Source organism: Centroberyx gerrardi, chromosome 15, assembly GCF_048128805.1.
Source record: "Centroberyx gerrardi isolate f3 chromosome 15, fCenGer3.hap1.cur.20231027, whole genome shotgun sequence".
In the NCBI taxonomy this organism is placed as follows: Eukaryota; Metazoa; Chordata; class Actinopteri; order Beryciformes; family Berycidae; genus Centroberyx; species Centroberyx gerrardi.
The window spans coordinates 21,850,323-21,874,407 of record NC_136011.1 but is presented as its reverse complement, the minus strand read 5'-3'; the positions used below and the strand labels follow the sequence as shown (position 1 = coordinate 21,874,407).

The 24,085-nt window shown below is 38.6% G+C and overlaps 2 protein-coding genes across 2 annotated transcripts; one reads left to right on the top strand and one right to left on the bottom strand.

Annotated features, from left to right (window-relative positions):
• Window positions 1–6,333: 6,333 nt before the first annotated feature.
• Window positions 6,334–13,731, top strand: LOC139911090 (solute carrier family 22 member 7-like). The gene is made up of 9 exons (XM_071898581.2): window positions 6,334–6,714; window positions 8,021–8,124; window positions 9,290–9,444; window positions 10,345–10,513; window positions 10,942–11,065; window positions 11,439–11,548; window positions 11,954–12,168; window positions 12,516–12,624; window positions 13,521–13,731. The coding sequence occupies exons 1-9, from the start codon at window positions 6,334–6,336 to the stop codon at window positions 13,729–13,731; spliced, it is 1,578 nt and encodes a 525-aa protein (XP_071754682.2).
• Window positions 13,732–14,434: 703 nt separating this feature from the next.
• Window positions 14,435–24,003, bottom strand: LOC139911099 (cytochrome P450 3A30-like). The gene is made up of 13 exons (XM_071898592.2): window positions 23,788–24,003; window positions 23,387–23,480; window positions 22,572–22,621; window positions 21,568–21,667; window positions 20,087–20,206; window positions 19,854–19,939; window positions 19,615–19,757; window positions 19,361–19,485; window positions 19,015–19,090; window positions 18,539–18,699; window positions 17,084–17,310; window positions 15,123–15,285; window positions 14,435–15,023 (listed from the first exon to the last, which is right to left on the bottom strand). The coding sequence occupies exons 1-13, from the start codon at window positions 23,856–23,858 to the stop codon at window positions 14,949–14,951; spliced, it is 1,491 nt and encodes a 496-aa protein (XP_071754693.2). The 5' UTR covers window positions 23,859–24,003; the 3' UTR covers window positions 14,435–14,948.
• Between the last annotated feature and the right edge of the window lie 82 nt (window positions 24,004–24,085).

The following is a 24,085-nucleotide window of genomic DNA, read 5'->3' as shown; positions in this document are numbered from 1 at the left end:
CTGATATCAGTTTAAAACAGTTTCCGAAGCTGCTTTAAAATGGATTTTTACGATGCCAAAATATCATATACTGAAAATGTTGTGTTTGTTTGGGTTAATGTTGATCTAGGCAACTTCCTGCACTTCACTGTCCATGAAATCTTCCCTGGGTGACTGCTGAGAACTACTGTACAGCCAGCTGAGAGACAGGAAGGAGGCGCAGGAGTGGAAAAAACAAAAAAAGTCTGCAGTCTGATCCTGTGAGTTGACCCATCCATCCCTCTGTCCAACCAGCCGCCTGTCTGTCTGTCTGTCTGTCTGCCTGTCTGTCCAGCCATATGTCTGTCCGTCCTATGGGACCTCGACAGGTCTCAAGACAGTTGTCCAATAAGCTGATCCAGGGACAGCTTGTTTATGTTCCGGTCCAATCCCAGGACATTAAGCTGCTCCGATAGGGGCTGACCCCAGCGCAGCTCAACTCTCACTGTAAACAAACATCCGAGTTTCCCATGTTGAGAGAGAGAGAGAGAGAGCGAGAGAGAGAGAGAGAGAGAGAGAGAGAGAGAGAGAGAGAGAGAGATTGTTTTCTTTTGTCAATATTAAATGTTTTTCTTACATTTTTGTTCATGTTGTGCTTTCATCGGTTTAACATGATGGTCGTTAAGTCATGATGCCGTCAGAGTTTGGTTGTCAGAGAAAATAGTTATGAAATCCATCACACAAGATTCTAAAACTGGAAATTAACGGCTTTTAAACTGATTTGAAACTGATTTCAAGGTGAATATTAGGTATGAGAAAGGAGCAAGGACAATCAGATAGTTTGAGATTAATGAGTCATTCCACAAATGGTGCAGTAAAATTGTTTTTTTTTAAATCACAGTGAAAATGAGGCCTTTAGACAAAACATCATTACAAAAACAAAAGAGAGCAAAGGCAAAGTATACCAAAGTATGGAAATCCATCTCTAGTGACATAGCTATGGTAATATGATATTGTAGGGACTGTAAAGACAGTGGCGTCAGCTGTTTCTTTACATGAAGTCTGCAATTGTTGGTATAATGCTATTTCTGAACTGCCAATAGCCTGTGGGGTGAGTTGTTGCGGGTTATACTGTATGTAAGCAGGTGCAGTGTCAGTATAGTGTAAGCACAGTTAAGGTCAGGTACATAACCGTTAGCCATTGAAACAGGTAAGTTTAGCACTCCTTAAGATGAAAGAACATGTTTATTTTGTGATTTGGGAGAAACTGAGAATGAGATTCATTTTATGTTCTACTCTCCAGCATATGTTGATCTAAGAAATGTGCTGTATAGCAAAAAGACTGCTGTTTTTATGAATTTCTTTTGGCTAGATGATTATGAAAAACTTGAACAATGTTTTAGAAAGGGCAGTTTTCATATTGCTCACTTCATTTGTAAAGCATGAGGAAAAAAAGGCGGGATCTTTTGTTTGTGTGATATTTGAGTTCTTTTTCTTTTTTACGATGTTGTATACCGGCTAATAAACTAATCAGTCAATCAATCAATCAAGCATGTACATGTAGTACATAAGAATTAACTTTTAATCCTTCTAGAGACATCATGTGCCTGAGTCAAAATCCTCGCCCCTAACCTTCATCCCCCAACAGCCAAGCCAGGTTTTGCAAACACACTCACCCTACTTTTATAGCACAATGGATGGTTACATCTTACATCAGATCCTAAATATTGGCAGATTGATTGTCCCCATGTTTGTTTCCCAGTCAGTCTGTTTCTGAAGGAATTCATACAAAACACAATGCTTGGCCAAATCAAGCCTCTCCAGTCAGAATTGTGTTTTTAAGCAATTGTTCTGAGCTGGGAGGCACGAAGACAAAGAGCTTACGCAACTGTCTGACCCCTGCAGAACCAAGTTTGGCCCAGTCAGGAAAGGGGACAAACATCGGCCTTTTGATGGGACGAGTGGTGATGGAGGCCAATGATTATACTCTATCAATATATTGAGAAAAATAAATACATCTCAAGTGGACAGGATATCCTTTACAGATTGCGAATCAACAAATAACGCAATCATTGGTCAGGATGTACATAGAGACAGAGACAAAAGGTTTATTTTTTCTCTTCTCCTTCCTCGGTTATGTAAGTGCTGGATGAGTGTGGGATGGGAATGATATCGGTTGTGAAAACCTTCAGTTTGATACGTCTCCAGTCACATCTGGTTGTGTTTCAGAAGTCTCCTTGTCAAAACTAATGTTGTCTTTTCCATCAGAGGCAAATGTTTTGCTTTTTAACTGTGGAGACATCCTCCTATATGTTTTCATTCAAGTACATTCCTTGACATTTTTAATCATATACAGGTTTCATAACTTTTTATGACTGACAAGGTGTGCTGTTAAGCGTCCTAAAATATGAACTGTGGGTTTCTTTGTTTTGGTCCATGGGTGGGTTAAAATTAAAAAAACATCCCATTACAGGACACAGGCCAGAATTAATTTGACCATTTCAATTTGGGTATATTCACATATGTCTGTGTAGACATTCACTTGTAGAGGGAAAATAAACTTTTTAGAGCTCTCATCTTGACCCTTCATAACTTAAAGTAAAAGTCTGCTTTACTCCAGTGACAAATAAAGAAACAAACAAAAAAATTACAACCCTAAAAAAGTATGTTCAGCCATGACATGCTGTCAGTCCTGTGTCATAATCTTCTAATACATTTTAGAGTGAAAAAGAAATGTTTAGATCCACCAAATCACTAAAAACAAGTCCAGCAGTGGGGCAACAGGTGGCAGCCACTGCTATAAACCCAAAATAGTGAGGGAGGTGCACATATATGAGCAATATAGATATTCGTCTTTGTACATTGTGTTTGCTAATGTTTTAAAATGGCTGAATGCAAAAGAAAGAAAACCTCATGAAGGATGTTCAAAGGAATGAGCTGAGTTGTATTGAAGGCTCACAGTGATATAATCTTTCTTTGCTGTGACATTTTCCGGCCAAGTTCTGCTCTATCTATCTAATCTTTGGGCAGCCATCTCAAGCTGAAGCCTGTTTGACGTCAGACTCACCCTACACCGTTCAGACTGCACTTATAGATCTTTGACTGACCTTTTGACCTCGTGACTGTCTGCCTTTTACCCTCTCGACAACCTTCAGAGCTCGCTTCCTGTGGGGAGGAAACGCACACAGACAGATGGTAGCGATGGCGTTGTGTCCTTGTGTCTGTGTGTGTTTAAGTGAAAGCCACAGACAGAGCAGACCAGAGTTTCCGGGATGGTAAACATCAGTTTTCTCATGAGAACCTTCTCTCTCGACGGCTCAGACTTCACACTCCAATGTGTGTGTGTGTGTGTGTGTGTGTGTGTGTGTGTGAGCATCTGCATGGTATATGTTTTCTTGATGTTTTGTAATATGAGAGGGGATTATACTGACTCCACTCCAGTCTAACAATGGTTTGCATATGATCAGAATTTCAGCATTTTGATATAGTACACAGCGGATAAAGACACAGGAAATATGGGAAGGGGGAATGACATGCAACAAATGTAAATAAACTGGATTTGAACCCATAATATTGAGAGTACATGGTGTGTGCTATAGCCAACTGAAGTGAAATAATATTGAACTGTTACTGTCTTTGGATGTTGTAGTTTTACTAGATCTTGAGCAGCAAAAATCACCGCTGGCATGCTGAGATTCCTCTCCCTTTGAGAAGAGACGTTAGTGTCAGATGTGGCTGGGTCGTCATCTAGTGGAAGGAAACACTTACTGCAGTAGCTCTCACTTGCTTCTGCACTGAGGCCCACAGTACATGTTACCTTAATCATTAAGCCACAACCATGCTGTAGATTTGGGGGAGACAGGTGAACAAAATCCCCCTCAATAATATAGGAAAAGGAGGAATTTACCCCCAGTTATTTCTGCCTAAAACACATGCTATTTTTTTTATTCAGTGTGCATTTTTAGAAGCACAGTTTTACTGACAGTTTGTGGTTGGCTTGTGTCGCAAGCAAAACAGCCCTATTTTGAAACTCTCCTGACTTAGAGACTTAGAGACATTAGGATAACAAATTAGACTGCTGTGTTTTTGATTAAGCCAGAGACACACAGGGATTGCATTTTATCAGTTACATTTACTGGGACTCCATAATCTGATCACAAATCACAAAAGTTGCATTCAATTTCACTTAGTGTCAAATTTAATATATATATACATATACAGTACATACAAGGCATGGGCTCTAGAATATTCTCAAACTTCATCATCAAACAGCATCTGGCTTCTGCAGAACAGATTTATATTTGCTTCAGACAACAAACCCCTCTTTATTTCTTTTTAAGTATCGATTAACGAAGTAAGACTAATCAGTGCATGTTACTCAAAGTACTCAAAGAACTCAAAGCAAAGTAAAGGTTATTCTGTCCCTCTGTGCATATCATTAGACACGTGTTATTGACCAACTCCTAATAAAGATATAGGGAATGTGTTGGTGTGAGAGTGTGTGTGTGTGTGTGTGTGTGTGTGTGTGTGTGTGTGTGTGTGTGTGAGAGGGAGGGAAAAAGAAAGAGGCTGTGTGTGAGCGGCTCATCCTGATTGTCCCAGGGTCAACAAGGGCAGCGCTCGCCTTAAATCTGCTCAACCAATCCCAATTCATCGTATGACATCACTAACCTTCTAGAAAACAAGTACATTCTGTAATCATGTATGCACAATATGCATAACGTATGCATTAAAAATTATTGAATACCAGGACTGATGTCTTTCATTACGGCATGCCAATATATATCGGCTTCAACGACATCAGCATTTGATCACTTACATGAGTTAAAGATATGGGTCTGTTTCTGAGATCTCTCATCGTGCAACATGCACTGTAACACCTATCTTATGATGTGACATTCATTTTGAGGTGGTTTTCAGATCTTTAAAGGGTCAATGCAAGTGGCATGAGGAGTGGGGGGTGAGTGTGAAAGATTGGAGCATGTATGATGACGTGTAAAAATTCTGAAAATCACCAAAACAACACGACTCAGTCAAAGGTTAACAGAGTAAAAAGGATTTGTGCAGAAAATCCAGGAAAAAAAAACGTTTATGTGATTACGACCAAGATGTGTGTCATCATAATATTGTCATGAAAATTGATAATCAGCTAAAAAAAACGTGAGTCTAAGGGTTCATCCTCCTTTAAACAAACAGCGGAGATAATAGGTAAGCCACTGAGAGGATGTAAAGTTAGTTTAAACTAATCAGTGAGGAGGCAGGAGACAGGTCAAAGATCATGTTAAGTGCATGGTGGGGCACTTTAATTACAAACCAACACCGGGGGAGCTCCAACAAGGACATAGCTTTAAGCATACAATGTTACACATATACGGATATATTTACAATTTGTGGTCCCCTATACACGCTACAATCATTCCAGTAAATAGTGACTACTAGCAATAAAACATAAAACATAAAATATAACCATATTAGACCACCAAACAATAGACAGTATTGCCCCAACTGCTCATCCATGCCTCCTGCCTTGTGTGGGACAGACTTCCATGGTTGCCAAGAACCGCAGACCAATGAATCCTCCTATGTTACACAAGCACAGACATTAATAAAACACACAACATGATGTGAGGGAACTCTGTCACAGAGGGCCTGTGTTCTGACCCCTCTGTGCTCAGAAAAACATTTTTAATTTAGCTTCCAGATACAGAAGTGTTCAAAAACATTTGCTTAAACAAAGTCAGATGAACATCAAATAGCATAGAATTCAAAATGTAAAACAATCTTTGAAAACATGGACATTTAAAAAAAATTAAAAAAACTGGGGCGATTCTAGAAACTCTGGGACACCTTGCAAGATGTGACGACGGCTGTATAAAAAGTTCTAGTACCATGGGAGACTCTGCAGCTTGGGGGCTCCTTGCCATCACCACCTTTTCCCTCATTTGCCTCAATTGGCTGCTGGAGATGCAGTATTTGTCCAATGTGTAATCTATTTAACTATGTGTACCTTGTAGCATTGCACAACTTTACAATGTACAAAGGTGACGAGTAATTTAGTGACAATGTCGGTCAAGAAAATATAGGGTATGATTAACCCTGTTAACCAAAGGCAAAGCAAATAAAACAAAGACTATCCTGCAGTTCGGTCCTGCAGGATGCATATTTAAGTTGCAGGCTTTTCAACAGAGACAACCTTGTGCGACACTGAGGAGCATTTTAGCATTTCTTATTCACCCTGTTTGAATAAGACCCTCAATCAATTTTCTCGACAGGTGAGTAATTTCAGATTATTCAGCCACACTGTCCATTTATTGCAGGTTTTGTTGTATGAAGCAAATATTATTCTGTTTTGCAGAATCCATATGCAGTTTGAGGATGAAGTTTGAGAATATTCTGGAGGAAATTGACGGTTTTGGGCCTTTTCAAATAGTCATCATCATAATACTCTGCGCCCCTCGAATAGTTCTGCCATGTCACTTCTTGCTGAGTAACTTTATTGGTGCGGTGCCTCCTCACCGCTGTGACATCAGCAAACTGGACGATGGGGAACTTTTCAGAACTTTAACTCAGGAGGAGAAGCTGGCTGTCAGCCTTCCTGTACAAAAAGATGGGAGTCCAAAATCCTGTGAGATGTTTGCAGAGCCGCAGTTCCAGCTCCTATCCAATGTTTCCAATGGAACCTACATGCCTACAGTTCAGTGTCAGAGTGGATGGGTTTATGATAACTCGACCTTCACGTCTACCTTGGCGACAGAGGTAAAATGACTGAGATTATATTGTATTAAGTGGTAAATTTTGTGTGCAGGTACAAATAAAAGGGTATTGACTTGCAAAAGTCTGCAACCCATAAGATTCTCCCCACTGGATTTTACTGATAATCTAATGGACCGTGTCCTTAGTCAAGTCTTCAAATGTTTGCAAAGTAGACCTAGCTTAATTAGTAACTAATAAGATCGTATAGTGAGGATAAAATTGGAGCGATAATTTATCTTGGCTCGCGACAAAAGCATTTTTTTACAAGCTGCAGATGGGACATTTTCCTTTGATGTGTTAACAAACTCAAATGATATAGTCTAAACACATGTTTGAAAAGTCATGGATGAGCTTTTTATAGATCAGCCAATTAAAAAAAACTGCAAAAAAAAAAAAAAAAAAGAAGTACAATTGACCAACCAATCTGAATCAAAAGTAATCCCATCACAGATTTGAGATTAGAGAATCACATTTGTTTCATTTGGAGACCAAATAAAACTACTTAAGATTTATTATTCAAGACTTCAATGAAATTTAAGACAGCCTGCTTTTAATGTCTGTCAGTTTTTCTATTTGTTAATCTGCATGAATCACTGGGCAATTTGCCTGTTCAGTAGTTAGTTTAGACGTCCGAAGTTCAGATGAACCATAAGGGATACAAATTTAGTATTAGTGTATAGTAATAACCTATGAGAGTAACGTATAAGCCAGTGTAATTTGAATATCATCATTTATAATGGAAAAAGGGGCACCTCAGCTGCATTTTGCATCAAGTTTCCCAAGGAATTGGGTAACACATGTAACATGTCCAAATGTATGAAAACCAGCTACTGGGAAGAAGCCTTTTCCAGTCCTGACAGTGATGAATGATCATAATCAAACTGAAGTGATTTTATAAATAACTTACAGACTAAGGACCATGTATTTTGAAACACTTAACTTTATTTGTTCCAGTGAAAGTTCTAAATGTCAGAAAATCCTATCTTGTCTTTTCTGGACCACATAGCAACTAATATTTCTAATTTACAACAAATAAGAATAGATTTGGTTTAATTATGTACTACCTGCTTTGGAACAAATATTTGTATGCAACAAGCTAAAATAATAGCATTAACATTAGTCAATGAAGTTTTTTTGTTTCATATTATATCAAAATGCAAGTTTCACTGTACTCCCTAGAGATACTGGAGTCTGGGATTGTTTTGACTGTCTTTTTTGAGATGTATAAGAATAAACTGGGACTTAAAGACTCGTGAGAGCTTGGCCATGAGTAAGTACATTTTTCTTCTGTGCTGCTCTTCTTTCCTAGTGGGACCTTGTCTGTGATAGAAAAAGCATGAATAAAGCCACAGGCACAATCTTCTTTGTTGGAGTGATGTTTGGCGCAATAGCTCTTGGAGCCTTCTGTGATAAGTATGTGGATGAGTATGTCTCTTACAATCTGTAGCATCACTTTGATATAAAATGTGCTTTGTTGCATTATGTGGCCCACTGTCTTAAACGCAAGATTGATCAGGCCTTATCCATTGATTTTACATCAGAGAACGATATTTTGTCACTTTTATGCAGAAATGTCTTCCTTTACACCTAAACTTTCATTCAAACAGTGAAGCATAAAATAGAAAATTGATTTAATATGAGAAAACTGGGGTCATTCTAATTAATGTCATTTGAACCATCAAATCAATTGCAAGGTGTTTAATGGCTGAGTGCACAAATTATAGAAATGAGTGCACATGCATCCTGAGAAGTGCTAAGTGGGGTAGAATGAAAAACATTCATATCTACTTAAATACTTTAGCATTTGTGATGCCTAACTTAAAAAAAAATGGTGAATACACATGATGAAGAAAATGTTAACTACCGTTTACCTGATTTGATTTCAGTGCTCCTGTAAAGCCTTCACTTATAAGGTTTTTAGAATAATTCTTGTATCTGCCCAATATCAATCACAAATTTCCATCTTTATGTTCATTTTAATTTAGTTAATAAAAGTGTTTAGAATAACACCTGCATTAAGTGAAGGCTTTGCAGGAGCTTTCCGCTGTTCCGCTGAAAGGAAAATACTCTGCCTATAGGCCCTTTTCACATCGTCATGGTAACAGCTTCCATGTTGAGAAACAGGTGCATCACAAATTCCTGTGGCAACTTTCTTTTTGCAACTTGTTGACAAACCAATCCAACAAAGACAACAAAAACAACAAAATTGTTATGGTAACTAGCACTACAAACGTTATGCAAATGAGGTGATGACTGGCAAGAGATGACAGCAGACGAGGAGAAACTGAAGCTAAAACTCACCTTCGTAACCAAAGAGGTAACTTTAGGTGAAGAACTTGTAGCCTTGTAGTCAATGAAAACAGGTCAGCAAGTCTTTGTACTTCACCAATGTTAATTTTGGGCAGGTTGTGGAGTGATTTATAACTGGCAACAGGAAGTTGTAATGCACCGGTTTCTCAACGCGGAAGCTGTTGCCATGAAGATGTGAAAAGGGCCTATTGCATATGTCACTCACAAATCTCCATCTTCCTGTTTATTTTAATTTACTATCTTGAATTTGCCATATACTCTCTTCCAGGTTTGGCAGGAAAAGCACTCTCTTGGCCTCTTACATTATGACAATTGTGTTTGGCTTCTCCAGCGCATTCGCAAACTCATACTCCCTGTTTGCGGCGTTGAGATTCCTCACTGGTTTTGGAATTATAGGAATCAGCATAACCTCAATTGTTCTCAGTAAGTAGTTTCACATGCCAAGCTACATACAGCGCTCACCAGAATTACATCATTGACTCCCTTGGCAAAGATACGCCATAAACAGCATGAGTCCTGAGCTATATACTGTGTTCAGAAACATTTTGAAAAGTACTTTCATTAGTGTATTTTTCAATTTCCCCCCCAACCTTATTTTACAATAAGTTGTTGTCACAATTACTGGCATCCATTGTTTCAAAGGTAGCTACAGTAATTAAAGTCCTCCTGGGTTTATTGACTGGTCTATTTGTATTTATTTAAATAAACCATTCATTTAAATTCCATATGGCTACTTCAAATATGAACCATCTAGATCACAAACCTTTATTTCTTTTAAATATACCTAAGAAACATTTTCTGTATCCTGGAACTGTTTTCACTGCCACCAACTTCATGAAGTGAAAGTATATCCAAATATACATTTTCTTTATGAAGGCTGACAAATTTACAGTTTTGCATCATTAATTATTATTTCTAAAATGGTGTGTTTAAGGTGTAAGTAGCATCATCAAGCAAGTAACCAACTGAAAGCCATTCATTTTTTTTTATCAGGCTCCTTTTGGTTCTTTTATCTTAGGAGGCTCTTTTGGTTCACTGAATATTTTGTGATACGAGTCAAATATCTGCCAAACATACTAGATGGGTGGGCAGGCTCAAACTGTACACAGTTATCCTGAACAGATCTGTTCAGGATAACTGTGTACAGTTTGCACAGGCTTTTCTGATCTGATTTCATGTCAGTGAAGATGAGTTAGGAATATTTCTACCAAAATTCGGGCAGTGCCAGTGAAAACAAAATGAAATCCAACTGTAAAATATCCATTTACGTACAGTAAAATGTATATCTTTTGATCCAGTTTTTTCCCCTTACTCCCCATCAAGGCATCGAGTGGGTCGACGTTCGTCATCGGTCACTCATAGGTGTGACCGGCAGCCTGGCCTGGTCTATAGGTAACATGCTGCTGGCAGGTTTTGCCTATCTGGTGAATGACTGGCGGATGCTGATCATGACTGTTACCGCCCCTCTGGGTTTTGCAGTTTTGACTTGGTGGTAAGAGAAGCATCTTTCATATCTCCATAGGATGATTGATCGTTACGTACTGTTGTTTTTCAAGAAATCAACACTGTAAATTATTATTTTGCCCTTTAGAGCTCACTCAGTTTAAGTGTTTTGGATCTAAATGTGAAGCATTTCATTTCAAAATGAGCTGTCCCAATTAGAAAAAAATTATTACTTTTCTTACAGAATGAAGATGCATGAAAATTTCATTTTACTGCTAAGTTATTAGTCATCTTAAGATCTCTGCTGACAAAATAGTTTGCTTTTTGACAGATTCATTTAATGTAATGTAACATTTTTCCAAAATCAGGATGTAGCTATTTGGAATGAAACTCCATTTGTAGGATTTTCTCAATAAAATGTTATTATAATTAGGCCCTAATTAATGTGTCCCCTCATTATATTGATTGTAATTGTAGGTGGACTCCAGAATCTGCCCGGTGGCTTTTAGCCAATGGTAAAGTGGAAAGGGCACAGTTTTACCTTGATAAATGTGCTCGATTCAACAAGAGACAAAAAATGTCATCTAAATTCAAATTGGAGGTAAGTTGCAGTTTGATAATTGACTTCATTTGAAGCAGTATTTTCAATGCTATCAAGTTGGTTAGCTACTTAGCTAGCTGACCCTGCAGAATGACACAAACTGGATTATTTGGTCTCATTTATATTTTTTCATTTTTAAAGGGGTATTAACTAACCTATGACCTCTTGACCACCTATGACCATCAACCTCTTGATTATTACTATTAATCAACAACCCTATCAACCCCCCACAGATGTATTATGGTCATACTATGAGGAAGTAAAAATCTTACTTGTAACTTTCCTATTATAATTCAGACTGTACTGTGGCTTTGACAGTAGGCAATGCTCTGGATGCACATATCACTAACTTGATTTCTCTACCAAAACACAGACATTGTCCAATATAGAGATCTTGGAAAACCAGAAAAAAAACTACTCTTACCTTGATCTAATCAAGACCCCAAAGATGAGAAAATTATCTCTGCTGACTGGGATTGTGTGGTGGGTATCCCCGTCTAAAAAGCACCTATAATTGTAAATATACAATATAGCCTACTATATGACACAAATATCAATCACTTCTGCTGGCTTCAAGGATATCCAAAGCTTGGTCATTCCTCATGGTATTTGCTTGTTAAATTACAAAAAAAGATTCTCTTTCTCCACAGAGGTAGTTTGTCACACTGATTGGAGACATTCATTTGGCCTCTACTGTTTAACAGGCCTTTAAATAGTCACCAGTATCAAGAGTACAGGACAGTGAGTACAGGACAGTGAGGCTGTATAGTGGATTTCCTGGTTATAAATCCCGATACAAGAGAAAGTTGAAAGAGAGGGGCAAATGCAAGCCACTGTAACACAAATAAGCATCGATTTGGTTTTTATTACAGCTGTCTTACTTTGCAGGTATGGAGTAGCCTCAACATACTATGGAATTAGCCTGAACATAACTGGATTTGGTTTGAACATCTACCTCACCCACTTCATCTATTCTGCCATTGAAGTGCCTTCCAAGTTTACGATCTATTGCCTTCTCAACATCATTGGACGGAGAAAGTGCCAAGCAGGCACACTTTTACTTACAGGAACCTGCATTGCTATAAACATCTTCGTTCCAAAAGGTTATATTACATGTCTGAAATGATTTTGTATTAAATCTGCCATCAATACTATGATATCCTTCAGTTACAATTTACAGAAGAGGCTTCATGTTTTATTGAGGCAGACCTTTACATGGTTTGTGAGTACGTAAATGTGCTCTTTTTGGTGTATATGTGCCATACACACAAGCAGTCATCTTCTACATCTATCTTTATGTCTTATTGTAAATTGATATGTAGGAAAAACAAAACCATATTTTCATTCCAAGTTCAAATTAATTTGAATGTTTTGATGGTCTAAACATATATTTACATCTTCTTGCAAAGAAAACAAAGCTCTCCAATGTAACTGTGCTTGTTCTATGTAGGTTTGTGGCATGTCCGTTCTGTTGTGGCCATTCTTGGGAAAGGACTATCAGAAGCTTCCTTCACTACTCTCTTTCTCTACACAACTGAACTTTACCCCACAGTTGTAAGGTCAGTCACTGCCATGCGTTTTCATTAAGTCACTACATTGTCACCATACACTAAATCCACCATCTAGATTTTTATTTCATTTTCGGCAAAGGATCCTCTGTGAAGTTGTAGCCTAACTGGTGTATGTCACTTCCAACAGGCCTGTTGTGCTAAATCCTATCCGGTCCACTGGTTATGACGTCGGACTAATTAATTCACTGGAATAGATTGGCTGCATTATTCCATAGGAGTTTAATGTGAGACTAGCAGGGCTATCATGCAAAAAATAAGATAATACTTTATCAGCTTTGCTTTGTGCTTCATTTTAATTGTCTGTGTCAATTTCTCAAAAACAAAAACTCTACAGACGGCTACAGCCGGTTTATTTAATGGCTATAGAGGACTAATGACCTAGTTCTGGCAGGACACTGTAAGTCATGCTCTGCTGTGTCAGCTGACTGCTGCCACACCTACTGCATCTCACTGCACAGATTTGGTGGTCTATTTAAAGGCCTTCACACTCACATCCACACTGTACGCTGTTATGTGTTTCTGCTGCATGCTTGCTGCTGTTATTTGCAAGTCTCTCCTCCACCCCAGCCTCCACCTGCTTTGGTTCTGCTGTTTGTTTGCAACCTGGAGGGTCTTTACTTCTAAATTAATCCCCATGGGGATTATTGCAACGCTTCCTGCATCTTATTTATCATGTGGTCTGTATTCTATGTGTTATGCTGCAGCAGGGAGCATCCCCAAGAGTAGGACCATACCACCAAGTCAAACTGTATTGCCATCTCTATTTGCATAAATGGTTAAGCTATGAGGTGAATGATTCCTGACAGAAATACAAAACAGTTCTTCCTAAAGTATCTCACTATGTAAATTCCTCTGAATTCCTGTTTTCCCCCTTATCTTACTAGGCAAAATGGGATGGGCTACACCAGTTTCATGAGTCGTCTTGGTGTATCAATAGCACCACTCGTTCTTCTGTTGGAGGATGTGTGGAAACATCTTCCAGAGGTCATCATCTGCTCTGTTGCCATTATATCTGGCCTAGTGTCTTTGCTCCTTCCAGAAACACTCAATGAAAAGCTGCCAGAGACGATTGAGGACATTGAACATCCAAGGTAAAAATTTGATTTAAATAGGAAGACTCATCAAGCTTTTTTCTAGGTAGTACTATTTTGAATCGCTTGGCTTAAAGAACCTGTCTGGAATGAAAATATGCTGGCTGTATTGAAACAGTCACCCCACAGTTGACTTTGTTTACATATGTTGGATTGGATTAAAAAAAAAAACTTTAATATTAATTTTCTGAGAAAAAAAAAGTGAAAAAAATATGATTAAATCTATGCAAGAACAACATTGCATAGATTTACACATTGTAAACATCAAGATACAGTGTAAATTTGAAGGCAAATTTAGGCTAAAGGCTTCTTTTGGAAGCAGAGTGAATAAAATACACTTTTTTGGTTCATCTACATTGGAGTGTTATTCAGGTCCATTTAAAGAAAAGTTATAAGAGAGTATAATCTTAAACTCTAAACAGTGCCATACTGTCAGCAGGTACAATACAATACAACTTCATTGTTAAAACAAAATTTCATAAAATAAAACAAAAACATAAAAACAAATTACATCACATCAGCTTGTTAATTAAATGAATTGCATTAGGGACAAAAGATCCCTTGTCTACCATTTTGTTTGCCAGGGGAGTGGAGAGGGTGTCTAATGTCATTAATAATAGCCAAAGCTTTTCTTTGTACAGATGTATTGTAATGGTCCTCCAGGGACTTCTACTACCTTCCCTGCCATTTTGATGATCCTGGCTAGCTTTTCTTTACTTGCCATTGTCAAATTTCCATACCAGGCAGAAATATTGAATTCAAGGATACTCTCTATTAGGCTGACATGCTCTTTCCAGAACACTGTGACTGACCCCAAACCCCTTCAGTTTCCTAATTAAAAACAGTCTCTGACTAGCTTTCTTGCATATGAAATCAACATCCGTCTGTGAAACTCAATTTGTTGTCAATGTATGTTCCTAGATACTTAAAACAGCCAACCGTGTCCACAGAACCCTTTGTTTTGTCAACATTGATTAGCAAGGAGCTGGATTTACACCAATGTTCATCAGTCATCATCATTATCCTTATAGAATAGACCGACTAAAGCCATGTCATCAGCATATTTAAAAACATTACTATCCTGCAGTTTCATCTCATTGGGGTACACAGAGAATAACACCATACATATAAAATACCATACATTGTAAAGTCAGCAAACTGGAAATGGTATATTTGACAGGATTTCATTGGCAAGATGTATTTAGAGATGCTCCTCCTTGGTTACTGCTCTTTGGGAACAAGCTTCAGCTTGACTGGCAGTTTGGGCTGGAACATTGCATTAAACTCCAAAGGAATCTAAAGGAAAAAACGATATAAAAATAGTGACATGAGAAAACAGAGTAATATGACAATGTGAATGCACATCAACGTGTGTGTGTGTACTGTTAGGCTTACCACAGTGTCTTTGCAGGTTTCCACATTGTAACTCTGCAGGAGTCGCACAAGAACCATCTTCATCACCATGACAGCGAAGCGCATCCCAACACAGTTACGAGGACCAAGCCCAAACGGCATATACACATATGGGTTCACTTCCTCCCCACTGTCTTTACTGAACCTGCAAACACAGACAGGCACACATACCACATGAACACATACTAGACACACACTATTAGAATGGTAAAGTCCCCATTGGGCAGGTAGAGCTATGTATACTAGAACAATAATTTTCTACTTAAACCTATCAATGCTACTTTGTGTAGTTGATATAGGAAATGCACCAGAATCAGTATTATTGAGTCAGGGGCAAAAGTATTGGCACAGTGTGTGAAATTACAATGTTTTGTTTTGAGCTGTTTACTGTCATTGTTTATTTGGTTGTAAGTCAGGTGTTGCAGTAATGGGACAACATACAGTACATTTAATTACAGTTTTCTCGATCACTTACACACTATAACTGGGCCTATTAACTAAACATCCCAAACCATGACGCCATCTACCAAAAGACAGACCCATTTCCCAAAACTATAAACACTATTCCCCTGTTTCCACACATGATTCAGATTTGTTGAACTTTTTGTGCAAAACTCTACACACAAATCCCTTCATATATCACTGGCTGCACCATGTGCTCATTTAGAAAGCACTGGCATTCAATATCATTAACTCAAGTCATCACAGCTTGAACCCAATTAACACACAATTCCCCAGGTGCAAACACTAAGAGTCAAAATTGTTCACACACCAATCAGAACCTCAGGATAGATACATAAAAGGGCCATGGGTCAGTTCACTTATTTTGTGATGTGAGGTGATGTTGATGAGAATCTCTGGCCTGACCCAGACCAGAGACAGGATGCTGAGGCAGAATAAATGTGATTTCTTTCTTTATGTATAAACTGTTGTTTTTTTTTCCATTGGTTTATATTGGTAAATACATGGAAATGATTTTACTGTATTCTACGTTCTTTATCAGTTGCATATTTTTACAGTACATTTACTTTTTCACTCAATTTCAGTTTATTTTACTACAGTGCATTGAGGAATTAAAAATTTTGAAATGTTATACATGTGTTGTGTCTTTATATTGTGTTCATCATGTAAAGAGGTTGTTCTGGGGGAAAACCATAAGCGCCATTATTCATTGCAGTAACAGGTTTTTACGGTAGTGTTTTGAATTGATCTCACCAGTGTGTAATGGCTATTTTGTAGTGTATGTGTATTTGATGGCTTTTGTGTGATGTCTGAAGGCAAAGTTTGGTTTAAATGTAAGATTACATGGTTTTGAGTGGAGAGTTTGGTTTTGACATGGAAGTTTGAAGTTTGTGAAGATGAGTTATGCAGTTATGCATTTGTGTTTAGAGTTTTGGGAAATGGAGCATAATTTCAAGAAATGTGTCTTGGCAATCAAAAAAAACTGTAACATACAGTAAAGGTCATTCCACGAACGTCATACCACAGGTAATAACGTTACCTAACGTTAAAGTTTATAGGGCAACGGAAGATGTGGATGTATGTAAATGAATGGCAGAGAGTGGGGCTCAGTGTGTGTGGGAGCAATGCTCGGCTAGCACGTTTATCAGGTAAATTACCTATTCCACCAACGTCACGTACCACAGGTAATAACGTGACCTACCGTTAAGGTTTGCAGGACAGCAGAAGATCTGGATGTCTATAAATTGTCAGCGGAGTGTGTGGCTCAATGTGTGAGATCCAATATGACATTATCAGTATGGGACTGAATGTGTCATTTAGCCCATAGGCGAGAGGCCATCTCTTAGTCAAAGACTCCCTCTAGAGGCCATCTCATGAAGCGACATCTCACTAAGTGTTACCTGCCTGCCTGCCTGACCTGTATTGGCCTTGTGATGCCCTCAGCTGCGTCGTGGGAAAAACAATGCAGTATGTATTGATACCTCTCTGGACTGAAGAGCTCAGGCGCATTCCAGTAGCGCGGGTCTTTGTGCAGCACGTACAAAGGGACTCCAACCAAGGTTCCTTCAGGGATGGTGATGCCGTTGAGTTGGATGGTTTTTTTGCACATCCTCTCAAGCCGAGGTGCAGTGGGAATTAAACGCATTGACTCACATATCACCTGGTCCAGGTACTGTAGACCCATCAGACCCTCATATGAAACGGGAGCCTAGAGGCAAAAGGTAGAGTTGGCATCAAACACAAACATAAGCAGATAAGTATAAGAGCTATAAAATAAAATACTGGCTGTGTGTAGCAGAAACCTTATATCTCCAATTTTCTCTTTTTAACTATGGCAGCTGATAATATCTTTCAAGTGTAAAAGCTGTTTCATGAACCCAGGACCAAGCTGAACTATTGATATTGCATTGTAAACTGTATAAAATACACACATGCGTCACAGTCACAAAGTTAAAATGTCATTCAGCGATCTGATCAGTTGGACTGTGTACAAAGGCTTTAGGAAGAAATTCTCCAGGCAACATGAAACCAGTTGCGTTCTTCAGTGTGTAAAAGACAGAGCTAAGTGTTGCTTGCGTGGTGTGTGGTAAGTCTGACATCAGCTGTAGTCTTGAAGAAGATCTGTGGTGGAAGATTTGTGAACAACAACTCTTCATAAGGAACTGGGAGTCAGGACTCACTCTGCCAAATGAGTTGTTCGTTCACGGCTCCTCAGCACCACACGCAGCCATTCAAGAATCAAGTCTCAATTTTCGAACGAAAGGAGCTGTGAGCAGGTTGAAGAAATTGAGTTGCGAGTCGTGCATGCACCACAAGCATAGGCGAGAGACTAGGCAAGGAGCAGAGGCAAACAGGCCCTTCCTCTCGACTCGCTGTTGAGTGAGTCAGCGAGTCAGCAGCTTCCGAGTTAACCCTTGCAGTGTGCACTGCAGCACAATGTTTACACTACAACCAAATATACAGTCAGATATGAGTAATTCTACTAGCGAGCTGACTAATTAGCACTTTGCATTCCTCCACCTAAGTAAATAATTTTGAGCCTACACAATTCTCATTGACTGAGAGACACTCTGTTGTCCACTTTCATGAGTGTAGGCTGCCCTCTAGCGGTACTGGTTAGACATTACATCGTTCACAACTCTCCTAAGTTTATACAGGGAGTGAACGAGAATCATGTGGAGTCATGTCGACTTTCGTTCATCGTTCTCCGGGAGTCTTCTCTCTCTCACCCTCACATAATGGCCAACTGAATCAAATGAATGGAAGAATCACCTGAATGAATCTTTTCACTGAATGACTCATAAAGAACCGAATCTCATAAAAGAGCCAAACTTCGCATCACTAATCAGCTCGGCTTCAGCTATAGGAGGCGGCCCATATAGATACAGCAGGAACACACCAAGACACAAACAGCAGCAAATCACAGGCAGAATTACTTCTCTTGGTAGGTTGGCATCTATCTCTTCCTGCAAGGTCTGCAATGCATCAGGGTTGGTTGCCAGATTATAAAGGATGTAAGTCAGAGTGGCACTGGTGGTCTCATAGCCACCCAAGATGAAAATAAAGGCCTGGGAAAGGATCTCATCATCAGTCAAACCTGCAACAAAAATAAAATGAAGTGAAATACTACTACAATACTACTCCAGGTCTCTCTTGAAAAAGAGTAAAATAAAGGTTAAATAAAAAATACAAACTTTGTATTTTTGAAACAAAGCTAGTAAACTATGAAGTTTAAACTATTCAGTTTACAAACTACTAGTCAGTAAACTATCTAGGTAGTCTTATATCAGAATTTTGTTTGCTATCCTATATTGTACAACTGCAAACATTTCTAAGGAAGCAAGCTTAAAAAAAAAAAGCTTATTAGTCCTCTATGAATTACCATGATGATGGAAGTGTCATGAAACTATACCTTTACTTGGCTGTTCACCATTTTGTATGTCTGGGATCTCGTTCTGAATCATCAGCTGCAGGAAGTCTGCTCGACTCTAGACAGAACAGAGAATATTCAACATCCAACACAAGTTACAAAAAAGTGCATACACTTCAACCCTCATACCTTCAGAAAGTTGCATTCATGGCTTGCAGGTTTGCTACATAGCTTGTTAATAAGATTTCAAATGCAGTAGGATTCATTTGAAGGTGTGAGTAAAGAACAGCAGAAAAAATTGAACCTTTTTCACCCCACAGTGGCTGTGGCTTGCGATTCATAGCTTGTTCTGTAATGTCTATGCAGTTGGAATAGATGAAAAGCTTACAGATTCATCTGCATGATGCTGTTCTTTAAATCCCTTGATAACGTTGTAGAAGAAATCCACACTGTCTTTGGCCATCATTCCAATATCCAAGAGCTTAAACAGACGGCTGGTGAAGGGAAAAGCCACTGAAAGGAGAATAAAGTGTTATTTGAGTGTTTCAACCAAAATGCGCATTTACTAGTGATACCAAAATGCTCAAATAATCAAATGATCAAATTATCTCCACTTCCAACAGATGTAAACAGAATGCATACTTAATATTAAAAAAGGCCACATCCTGAAATTGAGAATCTTCTTGAGATGAACAATAAGAGGATCATCTGGACTGTTCACTGAGTCTGTGTCAACGCTGAAGGATGCGCTGGTCACAACGTCTAAACTGTAGGGCGCCACAAACCTATGACAAAATAATTTGATGATGCATTCCATGTTCATTTATTGTCATGAAGAACAATGTAATCATATGGTTGTATGTAACAGGTTGGCAACATACTGTTTAATATCGACAGATTCATCCAAATTTCTTTGTCCTAGGCTCCTAATGAGTCGATCTGCATAGCGCTCTACAACGGGAAAGACCTTTAAAAAAGAAGCGTTGTACTTTAATGTGTGATATTAAATTGAACATGTACTGTGCTGTGATGAGGGTCTCCACAATTTTTGTATGTACTTCACAAATGATGCATGCAGTTTTGTTGTTTATTGAGATCCAGATATGATGATTACCTGTTTCAGCCTGCCGCTGGTGAAGCACGGAGATATAGTACTCCGAATTCTTTTCCACTTTTCGTCTTTAACTATTGTAATTGCATCTACCATAGGCCCTGCCAGCTCCTCAAAAGTATCCTGTGAACATGAGTACAATTCAGGGGAAAGACCACTGAATGTTAGATTGTTATACAGGAGAGTTGTATACGTCCTCTAATGTTTCTGAGAGCCAAAGCAGAGAACAGATTTCGTCTGCCCCATAATGTAACCCCTTATAACACCAATGCATATCTCTGTCTTGAACTAATTAGAAAAGGAGAAGAATTGACTGTGATCAGAAGATGATTATCTGAGAATGAGGGTATTTTACAGCTCATTTGGGGTGGGGAAAAAGCTGAGCATAATTTAATGAGCCTAAACTGTAATCTCCTGTGTTTCTCAAGGTTATTCATGTTCATTTGAAATCACAGGTGAGAGTCTTAGTTCTCCAGGAAGTTTTGCAAGTGTCATTCTTCAAATATTGACTGGAATGCCCTATGTGAATAATATAGGGCATTCCAGAAAGTCAGTCATTTGTATCCTGTAGCCTGGATTACTCCCTCTATTCCTGCCTCACCCAGAAGCAAATCTCACGCCTTCAGGCCCCAGACTACATTTTAGATCTTTCAATTCCTTATGAGCCTGACTGTAATCTGAGGTCTGCGGGAAAGTCTCTCCTAGTTGTTCCTTGATCCAAATTCATATCAAGAAGGGATCGAGCATTTGCTGTCAGGGCCCCGAAACTGTGGAATGCGCTTCCTGAAGAGCTCAGATTAGCAAAGTGTGTATCGACTTTTAAAACACTCTTAAAGACCCACTTTTTTAGATTGACTTTTCTGTAAACTTTTTTGTAATCATTTGTCATTTTATCCTTGTTTTTCTTTGTGTTGAATTGTCATTATTTTCCTACTGTTTGCTTTGTGTTGTTTTATTATTATTTTTATTGTGTAAAGCACTTTGTAACAACAGAGCATTAAATAATTGTAACTCAGGATTGATTTACAGTGAAGACACAAAACGCACCCTGTGGTGATACTGATCCCTCTTCAAATTCCCACTGTTTGATAAATAGTATTTAATGTAAAGCAATTGCGTGCAACTTGGCCCAAATCATCTGGTTTTCTGATATCATCTTTAAGTAGCATGTCTTTTTAATTTCCTTCACCATCTGGGTGGGTGCTGCACATGACCCCCCAAAGTTTGTTTCCTGGCTGCATAAAAGTGTAATTCGCACTCAAGCCGCAAATAGGCAGTGTATTACACAACAATAACTAAATAGCAAACACAGTGTGATATTTTAGAAGAAAACAGATTGCAAATGTTCATGGTACTGAATATGATACCTTGAAATGTTTCAAATACCCTGGTATATACGGTAATATCGGGACACCAGCCAACCCTAGTCCACAAGATGGAGACACAAGCACACAGCACATACTGGAGTATGATTGCTCTCTTACCCTGCGGTTGGTAAACACTGAGTAGCACTCCTTCACCATAACAGCTTTAATCAGCTCAGGGTCTGCCACCATTAACACTGGTTTACGTCCCTCAAACAACCTGCGCATAAACACAAAGACATCACAGTAAAAAGTTTTACTCACTGATTAAAAAAAGAATAAGATGGAAAACATACTAGCTCAACTCAAAACACTGGATTAGGTCGACATTGATAACTATTTTGTAGCTAACACATTTTCAATCCTTGCATACAGAGCTCTGTCAACCGTTTCAGTGGAAAGAAATGTCCTTCAGCTTTCTGTGGCGGGAATAACTTTTCACACAAATGTCACATCCTGTTTACGATGGCCTACATACTGTAAACGCCTATAAACCAAGACACTGAGCGATGTAAACACTTACACTTAGTTACAGTTAGTTTTTGTAGTCTGTGTAAATTCTGCTTCCTTGGCAATATTCAGAATATTTTGGGATATGCAGATTCCAAGAAACAGCCTATCCCAGATGTGATCTTAACAGAGATATGAGCTGTTAAACGTAATATGTATTTCTCAAATTGATTGTCAGAGCTCTTGATCAAATGTATAAAACAGTATGCTTGTTAAATATGACCAATGAATTTACTGCACTTTGAATTGATAAATTGTTTATTGACCTGTATATGCAGTAAAAATTGTATTATTAGTGGAATGATCTGAAAAGGTAATTTTCCACCTTTAAATCCTACTTGTCAGAATTGATATTGTGTATAACTGTTTATTACAATGTGGTGCATGACAATGATTGATATTTTATCAAGGTCCCAAAATTTGCATTTATTTGAAATAAAAGTTAATTTTGTGGCTTGAAGAGCACGCCAGAAATGCTATCTGGAGTGAGGTTATCGTATTAACTCCAAACAAACAGATAAATAAGAAGGACCTTCTTTATGAATCTGTTGTTTAAATACTTCAAGCAACATCATCAGCAGTAATTGGCCCTTAAGGATTAAGCAACCACTTACCCCCAGACGTCACCATACTTGCTTTGGCACTCACGGTCAAAATCGAGTCCCTACAAGGCATTTCAGAAACAGTGTCAAAGGTTACAGTGACGTAAAAGCTCCAACAGTTGTTAATGTACGCATGAAGTGTAGATAAGGCAAGAAAAATATGACCAAGCAGGCTACTGTGCCTTATAATGGGGACTGGTGTATCCTGCTACAGTAAAAGGAACTTTTTCTTTCACTTAAGGTCTCCACATCAGTTGAATAAGTATTGATGGACTTCTGTCCTAATGAGGAAAAACCTGCTAGTATGACCCTTTAAGCACAACCAGGGAACTTTAACATCCTCAGATAACAAAACATCTGCACACCTGTAGCCTTGGTGCAAATAATACTCCTATTTTAATGGATTTAAAAAAGACAAAACATGTCTCCTCATCAGGGTGCTAAGAAGAATGAACCATTGGGTAATAATTACAGGGGAGGAAACACAGGTGGACCCCACTGTCATCATTCTATGCCACTCGCTTAATGTTTACACCTCAATGTCAAAAATTAAAAAGACCTCATGAAATAGCTGACATTTGGGATTAATGAGCCGCCTGTAATTAAACAGTAGCCTAACAAATGTTATGACTGTTTTAAAGGAATAGATCAAGTAAAGTGTTACTGGCTTTTCATTCCAGGCTACAAGTTGTGTGAGCCAGTCTAACTGAGGGATGTGTCTCAAAATATTTTACTGTCTGACCGCGCACACAAGGTGCAACACTGACATTTGGAGGATAAGGAGGAATCGAGGAGACCCAAAACAAATGGAATTTATGATCACTTACTTTGAAAGCGTATAGTATTGTTCCCATAAAAGGTAGGGGTCTTGGTCCGGGAATTCCCAGCTTTTTGAAAAAGTTATATGGCCAAATGCCATACCTATATGACGAAAAAAAGGAATTACCCATGTTGCAATACTGTTGCATTCAGGACCTAAAAAATAATCTGTCAAGCCAATACGCTCTGAAGCACAAAATGACTGTTTTGAAGCTCAATCTCATTTATTTTCTGTTTGAAAATAATCATGCTCAGTAGTTAGACATATGCTTGAGAGACAAATATGAATATATGACAGATCTGACAACAGCTTAACGAACAAAGATAACCGAAGTGGCAAAATAGACAACCTAGTACTTTGAGAAGTGTCAGAAACTGCCAATTAAAGTAGAAGAAAGAAACTACTCACAATAACAGTAGAGTAACACAGAGAACCAGGAGAGTCCAGGTGGCTGCTGAAAAAAAAGGCAAGACAAACATCCTGGCTTGTGCTGTTGTGCCGAGAGAGACTTCTGCACAAATCACGAGAAAATGAGGAAATGGCTTTAATAACAAGCAACAAATTTCCTTCCCTCTAAACACGCCTTGGGGTGGGAGGAGCACAGACCTTAGTGGGAGGGAGTAAAGTGCATTGTGTGACACCCGATCAGGTAAAATACAACAATAAAATTATATTGGCTGATAGCTGTGGGAATGTTTCTAAAATA